The sequence below is a fragment of the Echinops telfairi genome, unplaced genomic scaffold (assembly GCF_000313985.2).
Source record: "Echinops telfairi isolate 266 unplaced genomic scaffold, ASM31398v2 ScPeMD7_7468;HRSCAF=8506_0, whole genome shotgun sequence".
Taxonomy (NCBI): domain Eukaryota; kingdom Metazoa; phylum Chordata; class Mammalia; order Afrosoricida; family Tenrecidae; genus Echinops; species Echinops telfairi.
In genome coordinates this window covers 5494564-5513543 of record NW_022111369.1, presented here as the reverse complement: position 1 = coordinate 5513543, position 18980 = coordinate 5494564, and the positions used below count along the sequence as shown (strand labels likewise).

The 18980-nt window shown below is 40.6% G+C and overlaps 1 protein-coding gene across 1 annotated transcript in view; it reads left to right on the top strand.

The window, feature by feature from the left end:
• The window catches only part of LOC101645938 (glutamyl aminopeptidase), a 104330-nt gene that overhangs the window by 61066 nt on the left and 24284 nt on the right, over positions 1 to 18980 (top strand). The window contains exons 11-13 of the mRNA XM_004703463.2: positions 4869 to 4948; positions 18304 to 18440; positions 18538 to 18593. Coding sequence (XP_004703520.1) covers positions 4869 to 4948; positions 18304 to 18440; positions 18538 to 18593 — 273 coding nt within the window. The remainder of the gene's footprint in view (positions 1 to 4868; positions 4949 to 18303; positions 18441 to 18537; positions 18594 to 18980) is intronic.

The window sequence follows — 18980 nt, the reverse complement described above, 5'->3', positions numbered from 1 at the left end:
AGAGAGAGAGAGAGAGAGAGAGAGAGAGAGAGAGAGAGAGCGCTTTGGTGGAGTAGTGGTTACAGGTTGAGCTGTGATCTGAAAGGCCAGCAGCTGGAAACCACTTCAGGAGAAAGACCGCTTTCTACTCCCTGAAAGAGTTGCAGTCTACAAACCCGCCAGGGTCGTTCCAGCCTGTCCTTTAGGGTCTTGGTGCGCGTGCACCGACCACGGCAGTGAACACAAGGCAGGCTAGGCATTAGGTGTGTGGTCTTGGGCACTGTCCTCGGTCTTATTAAATAGCCTCCTCTTCACGTGTTCTTAAGACAAGGACAAAAAACCAAACTCACTGCCATCAAGTCAATTTTGACTCATGGCGAGCCTCCAGGTCAGGGTAGGACTGCTCCTGGGGGTTCCGAGGTTCTCAATCTTGACAAGAGCAGAAAGCTTCCTCTTTCTGCTGCAGAATGGCTGCTGGGCTCAAACGGCTGACTGTGTAGTTCGGCATCCTAACAAGTAACCCCACGCCACCTACTTGTAACCTAAATGAGCCACACATAAATGTTATTGTTTGAAGAGCTGACGCTTTTGAGCATCTCTCAGAAAAGGGTCTATTTCATCTCCCCTGGGGGTTTTCTGTAGAGAGTAAGTTTACGTGCCTTTCTGGTTCCCTTAGCATGAACACACAGAAGCAGTGGACGTGGGTGTGCTACCTTGGGCCACTTTCCTCAGAGTTGTTAAGTAGTCCATTGCATTTTTGAAAATGAGATCTGATACCTCTGTATCTCACATAAAGAAGACGACCATTGATGTAATTTTAACTTCTTGACGTTTTCTATTCTCGTATTTGTTATTTTATTCAAAGGAGATCAGTTTTGATTAAGTGATCTTAAAACTATAAAGCCACATGTCTTTCACCTTCTATCAATGTAGCTTTGTGATATTCTTGAAACCGCCCCCCTGGAAGTATTTTTATACACAATCATAGCAGTGCATCTTACCCTCCCATTTCGGCACAGCGTAGTCCTAGACACCCGTTTGTAGAATAGATAGCCCAGATGTGCAATCCTGACTGCGCATGCCCAGGAGATAGGCATTCACTACCAGTTCTGTGATTGCGGCAAGATGGGGAGGAAGGTAATGCCATTTACTGAGCAGCACTGAATCAGCAGAGCAGACAAAGCATGAGAGCTGTAAGTAAATGGGATGCGATTTTTGAAAGCTACATCTTTGTCCACTTTTTTGTCCACTCATTGGCTTCCCTAAAAGTGGACCTTGATATTATGACCCCAGTGAACGTGATGGTATTTCTAGGAGAGAGGGGGTGGGTGTGGCGAAGCATGGGAAGGAAGAACGTCCTGTCGTGGTGCTCTATGTGGCACGGACCACAGAGCACTTGGATTCAGTGCCAGACGGTGCAGCGGCACTTCAGAGTGGGCCCACTGAGAGGTCACGGAAGCCAGAGGAGGCTCCCATGTCATTGTCACTGGCTAAGGGCTGCATCCAAAGAATATACATTACCGGGCTCTTCAGGGGTGAGGACAGACCTCTGACTAGCATCCTGAAGCATGAATTTGACAAAAGGGACCCAGGTGATAAGGAGGAAGCCCTGAGAGCGTCTGCAATGAGACCCAAGAATCGATTTGTGGTGCCTTTATGAAACTCAACAGTCAAGAACATTCCCAGTCAGATCTCCCATGGAACTACTAAGTGCCCAAACCGAGTAAGCACTTCTATAATTACAACACAAACGTTAATACTTTTTTTTTAACATTTTAAATACTTTTGTTTATTAAATTTAACTTTGGTTTGTTTTACAGATACTTAGTATATAGTGCTAGGTTAAGTAACTAGAAAGGTTAAATAACTTGTTCAGAGTCACTCAGCTAGTAAGTGGCTAAGCAGCCTGTCTCCTAATCTGTACTTTTATTAAAAAACAAAAATTTTATTGGGGGCTCTTACAGCTCATATAACAATCCATACATCCACTGTATCGAACACATTTGTACATATGTTGCCATCATCATTTCCAAAACGATTTCTTTCTACTTGAACCCTTGGTATCAGCTCCTCCTTTTTCCCTCCAACCCTTCCCCAAGATCCCACAGTTAATACTTTGCTATGTAGTTAGTGTTATGAGGTGCCTTCTCCGATGGATGACTCTGGGCACAACTGAACAAAGCCCGGCCCAGCCCCATGCCTTCCTCACAATTGTTGTTCTGTTGGAGCCCGTTGATAGGCTCCCTGTGCTGACCCATCTTGCTAAGGGTCTTCCTCCTTTTCCTGACACTCCACCAAGCAGGATGTACTTCTCCAAGGACTGGACCTTCCTCATAAGATATCCAAACGTATTCTTCCCACTGACCTACCTTTTATTATATTTTGAAAAGTAGAGATGCCAACCATTCTTCTTGGTTAAGGACTTTTAATGATCGCAGAGAAAGAAAAACAAGACTAGCTTTGAGCTGAAACTTGAATTAGCCAATAGATTCCTTTTCTCTCTAGATCTCCTGTTAGCTGACCAATTGCCTAGGGTATGAGAACAAAAGATCAAAGAGACATCTAAGATCTCTTTTAGAAGCATTCTAGGCTAAACTATTAAGTATACAGTATGTGAAATATAAAACGAATAATAAGTAACAATAGCAAACACTGTGGTTATTACTCCCCCACCTACCACCTGCCCCAGAAGGAAATACTAAGCAGCTAAAGAACACAAAGTTGTAAAACCCACGAAACACACTGACTTCAAATGTTTACCTTCACATCACCCAGGATCTCGTGGTTCTAAATAGAGAGTAATTTAGAGAAGACCATACTTACAGTAGTATGATTTTAACCTAATATCTAAAATGTTTTCTTTCTTTCAGAGTATTTCTGAATTTTAAAATCTTTTGTGGTCCTGTAAAGAGAAAATAGCATCTCAGAATCTGTGCAGGTCCTTAGCTTGCGAACGCTCAATGTGACAGCATGTGGTTATGTACCACGGAGTCCATTCTGAGTTATGCAGACCAGACCGAAGCACCGTCTGGTCCTGCACCCTGCTCACCAGGGTTCTTGGGAGTGAGCTTAAGGTCGCAGCCACTGTGTCGATGCATCTCCTCAGAGGCCTTCCTCGCTTTCACTGCCCCTTTCCTTTACCAAGCATGATGTCCTCCTCTGGGCATGGGTCCCTCCTGCCTTATCCAAAATACATAAGCTGAAGTCTCTCTATCCTTACCTCTTGTAGTATTAAATTAAAAATTGAGTGGCGCTAGGGGGGGTGGGGTGCCAGCCCCCACCCGTTGATACTCTCTATGAGTTCAGTAATACTACTTCTGGGTTCAGTAAGTACAATTGTATGGTTGAGATATATAAGCATTATATTAAAGTCATCGAGAGCATGAGAGATATTACAATAATACAGTCAGACACGTTACATGGCAGCATTGCTCACCTCAGCCCAGCTTGGTGGTCTACCTGGAGAGAGGGGGAAGGGAAGGAGGGGAAGGGAACAAGGGAGAGGGGAGTGACCAGGGAGTGAGCAGCAAGGAGCTCAGAGTCAGAGAGAGAGAGATATTGCTGACTCACACCTATATACCTTTTGGGGGCATGCCAGCCCACTAATTACAGGTAGAGACATATGTCACAGGGAGGAGCTGCACTATAGGTTACATAGCAATGATAGGGTGGTCTAGGGGGTGGGCTCTGGGTCTCCATAGGAACCATTATCAGTAGGGTGCAAACCCCTATCCATTGTCCCCAGAGGCAGGGAGCAGGCCCACCCCTGCTGTGGGATGAGACAGCAGTCTGGCAACTGATTGCCTTCAGGGGAGGGAATGCCTGCGCATCTGACTTCCCCCCACAACCTCTAAGGAACATTCTGAGTTCTTCTTCCAAGACAGATCTGTGTTTTCATTTGGCAGTTCATGGTATTTTCAGTATTCTTCATCAGCACCATAGTTGAAATACATTGATTCTTCTCTGGTCTTCCTTATTCAATGCCTACCTTTCACTTGCATAAGAGGTGATTGACAATACCATGGATAGGGTCAGGTAGAGTAACATTCTTGCCTTGTCAACACTTCACACTTTAAAGAGGTCTCATGCTGCAGATTTACCCAGTAAGTCTTGATCTTTTGAGGGCTGCTTCCATGAACATAAATTGTGGTTCTGAGCAAGACAAAATCTTGACAATTTCAATCTTTTCTCCATTCATCATGATGTCATCTATTGGTCCATAGTGAGGCGTTGGCTCTTCTTTACATTGAGTTGTAATCCACACCGAAGGCTACAATCCTTGATCTTCCTCAGCAAGTGCTTCAAGTCCTCCTCACTTACAGCAAGCAAGATTGTATCATCTATATATTGAAGGCTTATTGGCCTCCCTCCAATCCTGATGCTGCATCCATCCATCATTTCAACATACTTTTCTATATTTAAGCAATATCTTCATTCCAAAAATCTAAAAGCATTTATTTGAAATAATCTTCATGCTTAGATAATAATTTTGGTGCAAAGCTTCACCGTCTATAGATTTTAAGAAGTTGAGAACAGTTACATGGCTTATCTTCATCACTAAGTAAAATTGTCATAAATGTATTGATTGTATACACTCTATTGAATAGGAGCCCGGGTGGCATAGTGGATTATGAGTTGGGCTACTAACTGCAAGGTTAGCAGTTAGGATCCACTAGCCACTTCTCGGGAGAAAGATGAGGCTTTCTACTCTCATAAATATTTAGAGTTTCAGAAACCCACAGGGGTAATTCTAATCTGTCCTATAGAGTCACTATGAGTTTATACACTGAATAAGCACCTACGAGGAACTTATGTATATCTATGACTTTTTTTCTACTTGTTTTTAAATTTTCAGAACAAAAATAATTTTGCTTTCTTAAACATTTTAGTTACACATGGAATATTCCAATTAGATGGACGGAAGATCAACTTTCAAATGTGACGTTGTACAATAGGAGTGAAAAAGAAGGTAAATATTACCAGTTCATTTATTTATTCTTGGAATTAATGAGTTATTATGAAAAAAAATTTATATACAAAGAATCAAAATTAACCTGGAACTTATTTTGTGCATTTTAGCTAAAATGGGTCTCATAATTTACTTACGATTCCAAAATCATCTACAATACTAAGTACCTTTTCTGCCTTGAGATATTTCTCTATAATGGTTTATCTGTTAATAAGTACTACTGTACATCCCAAAGGAAAAAAGCACACATTCAACCATTACAAGAAGTATGTACACATTTTACTTCCCCTCTTCCTCCCTCCCTTCTCCCCTCCTTACCACCTTCCTGTCTTTCCTCCCTTCCTTTATTCTCTTTCTTTCTTCCTCTCTTTCTTTATTTCATCTCTCTCCCTCCTACCTTTCCTTCGTTTCTTTTCTTTTCTTTTTGCTTTATATGAGTAAACCATTGAATTGGCTTTTTAAATATGGAAATTAAATTCGATTGGTGTTTCCCAAAGTATGTAATATTACTCCTGGGAGCACTAAAATGATCCAGGGACCTCAGAATCAGATACCTATACTTTATTCCAGATTATTTGCTATAGTACAAAAAAAAATTTGTTTTTAGTACAAATATTTTTAATTGCCCAGGGCTATGCCAAGTTTTTGTTTTATTTTCTGAAAAGGGAACAATAGGTTAAAAAAAAGTTTGGAGACCTATTCATTAGATCAATCCAAATCAGCACGATAAAAAGAATTTTTTAATAGCTCTGAATTATCTTTTTTTTTGACAAATAACTCAAAGTACTTTTTATATAGCACATATTATTTTAAATAATCCATTCATGAATTACTTGCCACTGCCTAGTGCTAAACTTCAACTACGACTGATTTTGCTCACTTAAATTGACTTGAACTATATTTCTGTTTTAAATATACATTGGTTTGTCCTTTCTTTACTTGTAATATTGAAGCACATAAAAATGAGGAGGCCATATCACATATTTTCACTGAACAGGATAACAAATAAGGGAAATTTTAGCACCAATCCCTGAAGACCCTTGCTTTTTTGTATACTTTTAACATTGTACTTTGTTTTGTGTACCAAAACCATGTCTTATTTACAATGAACTAGTCTTTTCTTTGCTCTCTCCCATAAAGGTTTGGTTTTAGGAAAACATTTGGTATGGGCTTCCACTCGAGATTTCTTGAGGGTAAAAGCAGATCGCATAACCTCTATTTACATATGTCCATTTCCTCTGGCAACATAGCCTGAAGTATTAATTAGGATCTCCGCTGGCAAGTTTCCGTACTATTTTAGTAGTTTGTTTAGTCAATTTTATTAAGATATAATTCATATGCAATGCAATTCACTCACTTATTTTTTTTCCAAACCCATTTTATTGGGAGCTGATACAGATATTATCTCGTCCCGTAGTTCAATCACATCAAGCAGTATTGTACGACTGCTACCACAGTCAGTCTCAAAACCTTTTCTTCCTTCTTGAACTCCTTGACATCAGCTCCCCTTTACTCATCCCCACCTCCCACCACCACTGCTGCCACACTGTACCTCCCAGGAGCCACTACTCTACTTGCAGTAGTTTTCAACCTTCTTAATGCAGTGGCCCTTTCATACAGTTCCTCATGTTGTGGTGACCATAAAATTATTTTTGTTGCTACTTCATAACTGTACTTTTGTTACTGTTATGAATCGGGCGGCCCCTGTGAAAGGGTTGTTGTTCCCCCAAAGGGGTCACGACCCAAAGTTTGAGAACCACTGCTTTATAGATTCATCAATCCTGGGTTTCACATACTGAAAATCAGAAAACTATATAACAAAAATTCAACAGAGGCACTCCCAATGACAAAACACACCTGAGTGGAAAAAAAAATGAAACACTCACAATACAGAAAATGTTGACCACCAGATCAGACCCAGCATGAATCAGACGGGGCATCAACTGACAAGGTTTTAACCATTCAAGTCAGGGTTATCATTTTTTTATCTCCTGTAGTCCCCAATGCATTCTGCTTGGTGACCAGTTTTGGTTTCTTTTCCCATCCCTCTAGTATGTATCCAACAGGAAAATCACAGGAGACTATTTCCTAAGAAAATCTCACAAATGTATCTTGAGCTTCTACTGTCATCCATAGCCTCTGCAAACCAGAACTCACAATTTAGGCTCTGTTAGTGACTGATGTTAGTATGCTTCATCCATGTGGACTTTGTTGACATCTCACCTAAATAGCTGCTTGTTTGGAGACCAACCCTTAAGACCCCAGAAGCTCTTCTATCTGATAGCTGGGCACCATCTAATTTCTTCATCACACTGTGCTTTAGCACCCATATCTTCTGTGTTCCCTTCCTAACGACAACTCTCCAGCAGGGCTATGATGTATGAACTAATTGTTCTTCAATTGGAGCTAGAATTTAGCAGGTTGAAAGCCCATTCTTGGATCTGTGTTTTGTTTTTGTTTTTTTAATCTGCCATTGGCTCCCTTTAGAGACCTCCTTGATAATTTGTGGTTGAGACTTTTATCAATCATCTCCCTGGAGCATAAAGATCACCATTAATATCATCAATTCACTCATTTGAAGTGTGAAATTCAAGGGATTTGGTATAGGCTCAGATATGTGTGATCATTATTACTGTCCATTTTAAAGCATTTTCATGACCTAAAAAAAAAAATACCTTTTAGCTATCATCACTTCTACTCTCTTATTCTTTGTCTGTAGCTCTACCAAACTACTTCCTGTCCATTTAGATTTGCCTATTCTGGAAATCACATGTAGTGAAATTCTATAATGTGAGGAGGCTTCAAAAGTTCATGGAAAATGAAACAGATAATGAAATTTTTCTACAAGCTCTGAATCCCCCTATATATATTCTTTTGTGAATACGTTCTCTCACTTAGCCTAAGATTCATGCATATTGTGTGTCAATAATGCAACGGTAATGTGTATGAACAGTTCTTACATTACTATTGTTGACTAGTCTTTGATTGTGTGGATCTAGCACACATTCATCAATGGTTAAACATCTGTATTGTTTCCACCTTCCAGCCATTATGAATAATGCTGCTATAAATATCTAGGTAAAAGTTTTTGTGTGAACCCAGTTAGGGTTTTTTTTTGTTGCTATTATTTTGTTTGTTTGTTTTTATTGCAAACTCCATTGTGATTTTTGCTTTCACTATAAACTCAACCTGCTTTCCCATTGCAGGAGGAGACTCCTTTTGGAAGCCTTTGGTCTCAATAGGGATGGCTTTCACAAACAACTTCCTGATGGTTAGCATTATATTAACTTCATGGTCAACAGTTCTAAGCTATTTCAGAATTCCCCAGTCAAACTCATATTATTTCATTAATTTAATACATTTATGCTGTGTCTGAGAACCAAGCTCCATCTTGTGTGATCTGTCTTTGGGCCCTTGGCTTCTGTATAAACACACATCCAAAAGGAACATTAAAAGACAGGTAAAAAGGACACTTTAAAAACATGTGCGCTCGCATTGGTTAAAGGCTTGATAAGAAGGCAAGGATTTACCTGGGAGGTTTTCAATGGATTTGACTTACTTATTGTTACATCTTTCTTCCCATTGGTCACCATGGGTAATTGAGGATTCAAAAAGGAACATCACTCTTGGCAGCTGTTTGCTTTGCAGTTTATGAATTTAAAAGCATAAATAAATTCATCTACCCTAACACAATTTACGCAGCATCTTCATGGAGTGAGTCTTCCATATAAGTGAATGTTCCTGATTTTCTTGTGTTTCATTAAAAAAAAAAGTCAAGGGTTAAAAATAACCATTTTCTAATGTGTATCATGAAATCTATTCAGTAGAATAGCCTAACTAATGAATGTATTCTTTATTCAATGATCTCAGTAAATACTTATTTCAAGCAAGCACTGAGATACACATGGAGACAATGCTGGGGGTGGGTGAGGAGGGGTGACAAAAAAAAAAAAAGAGAGTCTCCCTAATCTTGATGTTTCTGCAGTTGGTTGCCTACAGAAGATCCAGCGAGGTCAGCAAATACTTAGGGTACTGCGTTGGGAGTGCCTGGTGGAGTGACTCAGGGTGCCAGGGACATTCACTGGAGAGACTCCAGTCCAGACTTAAGGGTTCAAAGAAGGGTACTAAAGAAAGGACATCAAGGCAAAGAGTTAGGGGCTAACAGTTGGCATGTTGATGATGAAAGGGGAGTGTGTTCCGGATAGAGTGCTAGTCTAAACTGAGTGAACCAGGAGCCTCAGGTTCCTCCCCATCCGGCTGTCACTCAACACTGTCTGCCACGGCTGTGCACTTCTCTGCATTCCCTCTCCCCACCCCACGTTCCTTGGGCAAAGGAGACTTATGTCTTGGTTTCTGTCATTCTGTATCTCCAGGTACATCTTATTTGTTGACTGGACAGCTGAATGAGTGAATGAATGAATGAATGAATGAGTGAATGAATGAATGAGCCAGTGAATGATGAGGTACTGGTGACCACAGAGCCTTAGTGACAAATACCCTTTCATCTGAAACATCAGGATCATGACTGATCACTTAGCCAGGGTCAAACTGAACGTCTCTTCCAACTTCAAAGTGCCGGCTCCATTTTTAGGCTATGCAGTAAGTTCCTGTTTCCTGTTGAAGGACATCTTCAGCTCCCAGTTCAGAGCACAGATGACGAACATGTCCTGAGTTTACTGAATGGACAGCCGGCTCAGATTACTAGCCCTCCCTAGCTCTCTCGGTTTCTTTGATGAGTCACCAGTTACAAAATTCCCAAGCAATCATGGGACTTTCCCCAGAGGTCTGTTATTTACATTTGTATTGAACATGATATTTTACACCTTACAAATATTAAATATGGAGTGTTTTAAAAACAATTTTACTGGAGTCTCTTACAGCATTGGGGTCTCTTATAATATTCAATAGGTCAATTTATCAAGCATATTTATACATATGTTGCCATTATCATTTCCAAAACATTTTCTACTTCAGCCCTTGGTATAAGCTCCTCTTTTTTCTCCTCCCTCATGAATCCTTGATCAATTATATATTATTATTATTATTTTGTATCTTACACTGTCCTTTGTCTCCCTTCACTCACATTTCTGTAAATATTGTTTAACACAGTGGTTCTCAACCTTCCTCATTCCAAGACCATTTAATACAATTCCTCATGTTGTGGTGACCCCCCAACCATAAAATTATTTTTGTTGCTACTTCATAACTGTCATTTTGCTACTGTTATGAATCAGGGGACCCCTGGAAAAGGGTCATTCTGCCCCCACGAGGGTCGCGCCCCACAGGTTGAGAACAACAGAATAAGAGAACCACTGTCATAAAATGCTGTCTGGCTATCCAAATTGACCCTGGTAATCTCTGCTCTCACTCGTCTGGACTTCATGTTGCAGGGTGGGCTTCCCCCAGGCTTCCGCTCCTTGAGCGATCCCCTTCTACATTGAACAGTGCCCCTGTCCCGTAAGCAGTGTGCACTCTCTTTTCTTTTCAGCTAAGTGACAAGCTCCTTAAACCCACATGTCCTACTTCATGTCCTCAGGCCTCCTTAGTTCCCAATAGGTGATGTGCACACTGAGAAGGAAAAAGAAGTTCACAGTCACTGAGACAATTCTCACTCATAGCAACCTATTAGGACAGAATACAACTGTCCCTTAGGATTTCGGAGGCCGTGAATCTTTACGAGAGCAGAAAACGTCCTCTTTCTCCCAAGAAGCTGACCTTCAGTTAGCAGCCCCAGGCGGAACCAACCCAGCACTGCATTCTGTGCTCATGGAAAAAACTCGGTAAGGTCTTGCCCCCAAAATGAGCATTTGCTTCTAGCCACTGTACTTTTAAAGATGGCCTATAGATGCTAGTATGTGTCTGTCTGTAGTCTTTAGTATCTTTACCATTGACTACTGACTACTTTTTGACTACAGTGCATCTTCATTCAGCAGTATTCCACTTTCCTGCTTTTAATGTGCCTTTTTCGGGCACAAGGAAGTAAAAGTTGTCACATGCCATCAGATCTTGCTAAAAACATATTTTAAAACCGGCACTTGTAAATTCGTATGGTCCAAGGACTTAGGAGATTCATGGACTTAGGCGTTGGCCTCCACTTTATGATGATTGTTTTCAATACTTCACTTTTAGGCTTGATGATGTAGTCAGAATGACTTACTTAACCAAATCCTAGCGCTCATATTCGTAGGAAATGAATACACTTTTATGATAGTTGTGTTTAAATAGTTCACATCAAAATCGTGATACTTGTTTACTAAATTAATAAGTCGAGCCTCATGGAATGTCTGAACAGTGAGTGTACTGATCATTAATTACAGACTCAGGGAAAATTCTCTTTTGCTGGTTCATAGGCTTAATTTCATCAGTTCCATCCGTCCTGGGAACTAAACCTTGGGTTATTCATACCAAGCAAACATATGAGAGATAATGTTAAAATGTTCATTCATTAATCTACAGAGAATAAAAATATACTGACCAAGTAAATCAAAATACTCATGTCATCTTCCCAAGAAGAGAGTTCACTCACTAAGGACAAAGAGAGAGTTAGAGTAGTTCTGACATTTTAGAGATGCCATTAAGCTGTGACAGCCTTATATAAGGAAGTTTCAAAAAGTTCATGGAAAAATGGAATGGAAAGACCATAAAATGTTTCCACAAACTTTTTGAAGTCCCCTTGTATATTACGGTAGCCAGAGGAAGGTTATTGTTGCTTGTAGAGGCTATTAGTAATGGCTTGGTGCAAGAAGTGCAACCGTCTAGTAGCCTGTTCGTGAGCAGGAGCCTCTCTGTGGTGGCTGTCTTCCAATTGATGAGTGACAAGCCTGGTCTTCCACCCCTTGGATCTTGGAGTCTGCTGGCCAGTCCTTTTCATCTGTCTAGCAGACAGATGAAGCGAATGGAGGATTCTGGGGGGCGGGCAGGCTTGTTCATTGTCGGTAGAATTCTCACCTTTAAGTCCAGGTTCAACTCCTGGTCGATGCACCACATGCATAGCTACCAGCTCTCTGCCAACATAGCTTGTACCTTCCCAAGATATGGAAGGTTTCAGGAGAATTTCTAAGAGAGGAGAATTTGAAAGAAAATCTACTTCCAAAAATTAGCCAATGAAAATCAGAATCCAATCTACAACTAATCGAGGGGACTGATTAGTGCAGAACTGGGGAGCATTTGGTTCTATTGTGCATTGAGGGCCAGTTAGCAGCCACATGGAGCAGACCTAAGACTTTGTTTGTGACTTACGCCTACAATATGTGCCCAGTTCTCAACACCATAGAGTTGAGTTGCAATGATGAGGAAACCAAACTCGCTGTCTTCGAGTGGATTCCGACTCATCACGCCGCTGGAGGAAAGGAGAGACCTGCCGTGGGTTTGTGAGACTGTAACTCTTTACAGGAATAGGAAGCCTCCTTTCTCTCCCTTAAAGTGACTGATGGTTTCAACTGCTGAGCTTGCGGGTAGCAGCCCAACTCTTAGACACGATGCCACCAGGGCTCCTTGCAATGATGATAAATACATAATCAATAGAGTAGAGCTGTGTCCTGAGAAGGAAAGGGAAGCCGGATGATAAACAATCTGAAAAAAAAAATCTAATGAATACCTGTCATATCAACTCTTTTTTTATAGGACTATGCCTATGCCAGGGCTCTCAAAAGGAGCCCTGGTAGTACAGTGGTTACATGTTGGCCCGTGATCCAGATGGTCGGCAGTTCGAAACTACCAGCAGCTCCCAGGGAGAAATACTGAACTTCCTACTCCCGTAAACAGTTGCAGTCTCAGAAACCCGAAGTGGGTCACTATGAGTCAGCACTGACTCGATGGAAGTGAGTTTGGCTTTTAGATATCTGTCAGAAAGTCTAGCTCAGTTGGGTAGCGCTTTCCCTGGGCCACCTGGACACACACGGGCCCACCTTCCCTAGGTAGCTCTCCTTTGAACTTATTTCCTCCCAACCAACAGCATCATTCACGACAATCATTACACGTGACAAGTACATTTTATTTGACTTATTCTAGCTCACAACATAATATATTATCTATGAAAACTAAACTCTGTTTCCGGAGCATTATCTAGGTCATTTGCTGAGATTTAGTAGACTCTCTGGATTTATTAGTAACTTTTTTTTAATACTTTTATTGGGGAGTCTTGTCTCTCATGTCACAATCCATACATTCCTCCAGTGTGTCAAGCACATTTGCACATATGCTGCCATCATCATTTTCAAAGCATTCTCTTCCCACTTGAGCCCCTGATATCAGCTCCCCATTTCTTCCCCTCCCTCCACCTCCCTTCCTCCCACATGAACCCTTGATAAGTTATAGATTATTATTTTCATATCTTACATCGTCCTCTGTCACCCCCACCCACTTTTCCATTGTTTGTCCCCCTTAGATGGGTTATAGGTTGATCCTTGTGATCAATTCCTCCTTTCTCCCCCCACCCTCCCCTAATCCTCCTGGTATCTGTACTCTCACTGTTAGTCCTGGGGGCTTTATCTAGCCTGGATTCCCTGTAGCAGTGTTCATGTTCTGGTTTAATCTGACTTCTAAGGTAGAATTGAGGTCATGATAGTGGGGTGAAGGAAGCACCAAATAACTAGAGGAAAGTTGTGTGTTTCATCGGTGCTATACTGCACCCTGACTGGCTCATCACTTCCCTGTGACCTCTCTGTAGGGGATGTCCAATTGTCTACAGATGGGCACTGGGTCTCCACTGGATGCCCTCCCCCAACACACACACACATTCACCTTGGGTATGATTTTGTTCTGGGTCTTAGATGCCTGGTACCTGATCGCATCAACACCTCTTGATCACACAAGCTGGTGTGCTTCTTCCATGTGGGCTTTGTTGCTTCTTAACTAGATGGTTGCTTGTTTATCTTCAAGCCTTTAAGACCCCAGATGCTTTATCTTTTGATAGCCAGGCACCATCAGCTTTCTTCACCACATTTACTTATGCACCCATTTTGTCTTCAGTGATCATGGTGGGTAGGTGAGCATCACAGAATGCCGGATTGTTAGAACAAAGTGTTCTTGTGTTGAGGGAGTACTTGAAAGTTGCATTTTTTTTTCCCCCTTGACCCATACAATCCTGTTAACTAACCTTGCTGCCATTGAGTTAATGCTAACTGTATATTTTTGTCTGCTTTACCATTAAGTATAGTATAACATTTAATGAACTATTACTGCTGCCATTTTGCACTGGATTTGCTTAAAGGAGCACTGCAACAAAGGATTTTATCACCAAAGGAAAACGTATTTCTCTAGGAATCTCAGCCTATCACAAGCAGTGTCTCAAGCTCCTGCCATTGGGTCAGTTCCAACTCATAGTGACCTTATAGAACAGGGCAGAACTGCCTCTGTGGGTTTCCAAGACTAATTCTAAATGAGTGGAAAACCTTGTCTGTCTCCCTCACTAGCAGTATAGTTGACTTCAATTTGCTATAATTATTTATGCAGTACAATAATACTAAAGAGGTATGAAATACCCTCAGCTACTAAAATCTATCTAGGCTAAAAAAGTTTTAATTAATTAAATTTATTTAATTCTAAGTGAAATTTTGATCGGATAAATTACCAGCTTTCTCTATCATTTAGACAAATAATAGAATTAAAAATAGGCATTTCCAAGGAAGAGCCCTTACAGAGAAATTGTTCATTTAATACCTCTATGCTTAGAATTAAGTAATCCTGGTGGTGCCATCAGGTAAGGTGGGCTGCTAACTGCAAGGTCAGTGGTTCAAACCCACCAACTGTTCCACAGAAAAAAAGATGAGATTTTTCTGCTCCCATAAAGATTTACAACCTCGGAAACCTTCTAAAGCAGCAGTTCTCAACCTGTGGGTCGCAATCTCTTTGGGGTTGAATGACCTTTTCACAGGAGTCACCTAAGACCATCAGAAACACATATTTCCGATGTTCTTAGGAACCGAGACACCGCTCCTCCATCTCCAGGCAGGTCTGCCCACATGCAGATACATACACATATGAGTACCCCACGGGAAGACTATTACCCATGCTACACCATACTTCAAAACAAAATTTCATTTATTTGTAATTAGAAGTAAATATTTCACAATAATAATTACATATTATTTTTGTGATCAACCACTATGCTTTATGTTCAATTTGTAACAATTAAAATACATCCTGCATATCAGATATTTACATGATGTTTCATAACAGTAGCAAAATTACAGTTATGAAGTAGCAACAAAAGTATTGGTTGGGGGTCACTGCAACATGAGGAACTGTATTAAAGTGTCATGGCATTAGGAAGGTCGAGAACCACTGGTCGAAAGGGTCATCAGAGACTGGGATCTTTACAGTGGCAGTGGGTTGGGTGGTGTGCTTTGAATGAGTGGGAAGCAGAGCAAACCAACTTATAAGTCGAGTGATAATTATTTGGTCTTGAAACTTATATTTCCACATGTACATATAACGTAATTTTAGTGTGTTTATAATATCCTTTCCGATGGGAAAAAAGTCACTATTCCTAAGCAGTAGAATCCCATTACATGTGTTGCATATGTACGTGTTTGTGTCTGTGTATAGAAACACACAGACACAGCTGCGCATAGAAGATGAGGACTAAGGGTAACCGTGGCGGGTAGTCTTATAGTCTTCACCATCCTCTGTGTAGATGTGTGCATTTTTCAAATGCTGCCCAAAGCATGCATGCTTCTGTTAGAACCAGGGAGGGAAAGGATGGCAAATGCGAGAAGCGGAAGGAGACTCAAACTTGCCTAGGGCACCTGGAACAGGCCTCCCTGTTTCAGTCCCACTTGCTTCATTACATAACTAAACATCCCGTGGGTGTTTTGCTGTTGACAACTGTTCTGAATGTTACGTGAACTTGGAAAATCCTGCACTACTGGCTTCCTGGATCTCAGCTTCCTCATCTATAAAGCGAAAAATCACAGTCACTCTAGGCAGGCTTAACTAGTTACATACACAGTACGCTAAACTACTACAGTATGTAGATTGATTGCCGGGAACATCTCAATGTTATTTATATTTGGTTGGCTATTTATAGTAATGGCGACATATCTACTTTCATAATAATGTAGATAGCTACCATCTGTTGAACACATAACTCTGTTGTCATATATAATTGTCACAATAGCCTGGTGAAGGATTTGTATCCCCTTTTTCTTATGGTGAACGGGGATACAGAGAGGTCAAGTGATTTGGACAAGGTCACACAGCTAGTAAGTTAGAGAATAAGGATTTTATCCATTGTCTGTTGGACTCTGAAGTCCGTGCTCTTTCATCTGAAACATATGGCTTTATGCTTTGCAAGAGACACTCCTCCTGATGCAAACATTCAAAGTGTATGGCTGCCAAAAGATTAGCTTTCTTTCAACAACTTGTCCATGGGAGAATGACAAAGAAAGATAAATACTCCACGAGTGAGGTAAAGGTTTATAATTTGTCAAGTACCTACTCTGAAAGTTTCTAAAGACACCTATTGTCTTGTTGAAGAGCTTATCCATTCATTATGAAAACTACTGTACCCTGGATATCTTCCAGACTTTGCAAACCCTTCCAAAATTTAAGTCATCTTTCCTCCCAAACTTACTCATCTTCTTCTGTTTTTCTTCTGTTCTCTACTGGCAATGCCATTATTCACTCAGTTGTACAAGCTCTCCTCCCTTTGCTAACTTTTCACATCAAGTCAGAGAACACGCTGTGTTGATTTTACTTTTGCCTTGTGAGGGATCTCTGAAAAACATCATCACTTCCTTTCTCAATTCATCATCTCCACTTTTGTGTAATCCCTTATCCTCTCTTTCCACGGCAGCGGGGAAATATTATTTAGTCTCTTTACCTTAGAATCGCCTTCCAATCTAGATGACATCATTGTTAGCATCCCTTGAATTGACCCTGATTCCCCAGCAAAAGGAAGTGCTGTCTAGTCTGTGATAAGTTGAGCATCAGACTGTGTGAGTCGTAGGGTTTTCATTGGCTGATTTGCAGAAGTGGATTGCCAGGTCTTTCTTCCTACACCACCTTAGTCTGGATGTTCTGCTGAAACTTGTTGAGTATTAAAGCCACATGGAAACCTTCACTGATGGCTACTCTTGAAGTATGTTGGCTAGGAACCACACCACCTTGTTTGGAAGAGAAAAATTCTACCACAGGACCCCACCATCGGCCTCTCTCCACTGTGCCTATCAAAGTTATCTTTCAAGAAAACATACTGGAACATATTTGTCTCTGTGTGGACATTTTTCATATCTTCCCACCTCTTAGAAGATGGATTCTTTAAAAGAGCAAGGGTTTTCACATTGAAGCTCTATTTCTAGCCTCACCTCCCCTTCACAGGGCTGAGCAGTGTTTCCATCTGTTGTGTATGGGGTCGCCATGGGTCAGAACCAACTCCCTGGCACCTAACAACCCCTCTTTTCCAAAGCACACCCTACAGTTTACTACATGAAATGAATTGAACTTTTTCACAAACACTGAGAATTCCCATGCCACGATTTCAATGTCATATTGTCCAGGCAAACAAACGAGCACCTGGATTGCAAAGTAATTGCAGAAATAATAAACTAACAACAACAAATGCTCCCCATGTCAGACTGTACCTAGAACACACGTCTCAGATGCTTCAGCGCTGGACTTCTCAAATCAAGATATCAGCCGCCCTGTCCAAATACTGGATACTATCTGGCGGGAAAGTTACTGTAGTCACCCCATTGATGCTTTCTGTTTAAATGAGGAAGTAAACGACTTACAAGCTAAATAATATTGAAAGAGCAAGTCTAAAATAGATCCCAAAATCCAGAATGTTGATTTTTTGGACTTCAGGTCAATGGCAGATCTTCTGACGTTTTAAAAGCATTACGGATTCTTAAATCACTGTTTGGCTTAGCAGTAGCCGTTTCCACCAACTTGAATGTTGATTTAATACGCAAAGTATCCTTTTAGATGTTGACATTTTACTCCTCCAGGCTGCCCCAGTGAGTAGTCTTTGTGTAGTTAATCCATTATAATTAGGAGAATAGAGACTGCCCCCATCAGGCATGACTTGTGTCTTCAGGCATTGTTTTCTTTTATGGAAGGATTAACAAGTGCAAGAATTGTTTCCCCCTTGCAAGCTTCTGCCAGTAAGAAGTTTAAGTCACAAATTACAGGATACTTATTTACATTACTTATTTCTTTTTCAGCTCATGCATTCTAGTGATAGTGTAAAGTCAGGCAACTAAATAAGAATTAGGCTTCTAGGGCCTTGGATTGAGATCAAGCTTGACTTTGAGCCAACATTTCCTGTTCTTTCTTAACTCTCTGGGTCTAGTTTCTCTGTGTTTACAGTATATTCCAATATGTTTCTCATTAGTGTTTATTTACTACCACAGGAATCATTTTGAACCCCTCAAATCCTAGTGGAAATGCTTTCCTCGAAATAAATCCAGATCATATTGGGTTTTATCGTGTAAATTATGAAAAATCAACGTGGGACCAGATAGCTTATAATCTCTCCATTGACCACAAGGTGAGCGTTAACAATGACTGTGAATTGCTCTATCTTTAGTTTACCAATTATGAACGTTTTCAACACGCTTCTTATCTTCTTCTTTTTCGCCTTTCAGAACTTTTCTTCTGCTGATCGTGCAAGCATGATTGATGATGCTTTTGCTTTAGCAAGGTGAGTTGTACAAGGAAGCAAGTGTTATGGGCTTGGCTCTAATGAATTTCAACAAATTTAACTACAAAGCAAGACTTCACATATTAATCCATATTCAAAAGAAAGGTACAAAAATAACTACTCCATTTTCAAAAAACAGAAAATAAGTATTAACCATTTTTTATTTAAAACATCCAAAGTCATCACTTATGTCAGTGCTTTGCTTAAATCTAAAGCCCCGATTTCAGTTCTTGAGAGCCTCCTCGCCAAAATACTGACACTAAACCCTAACCATGTACACAAAAAACCTCTGCTGCCTTTGAGATGGGTTTGTCTATATCAGTCTTTGTGCTAATGAGGAGTGACATTTGAAAATGCTAGAAAGCGCACCATTGAACTTTAATTTAA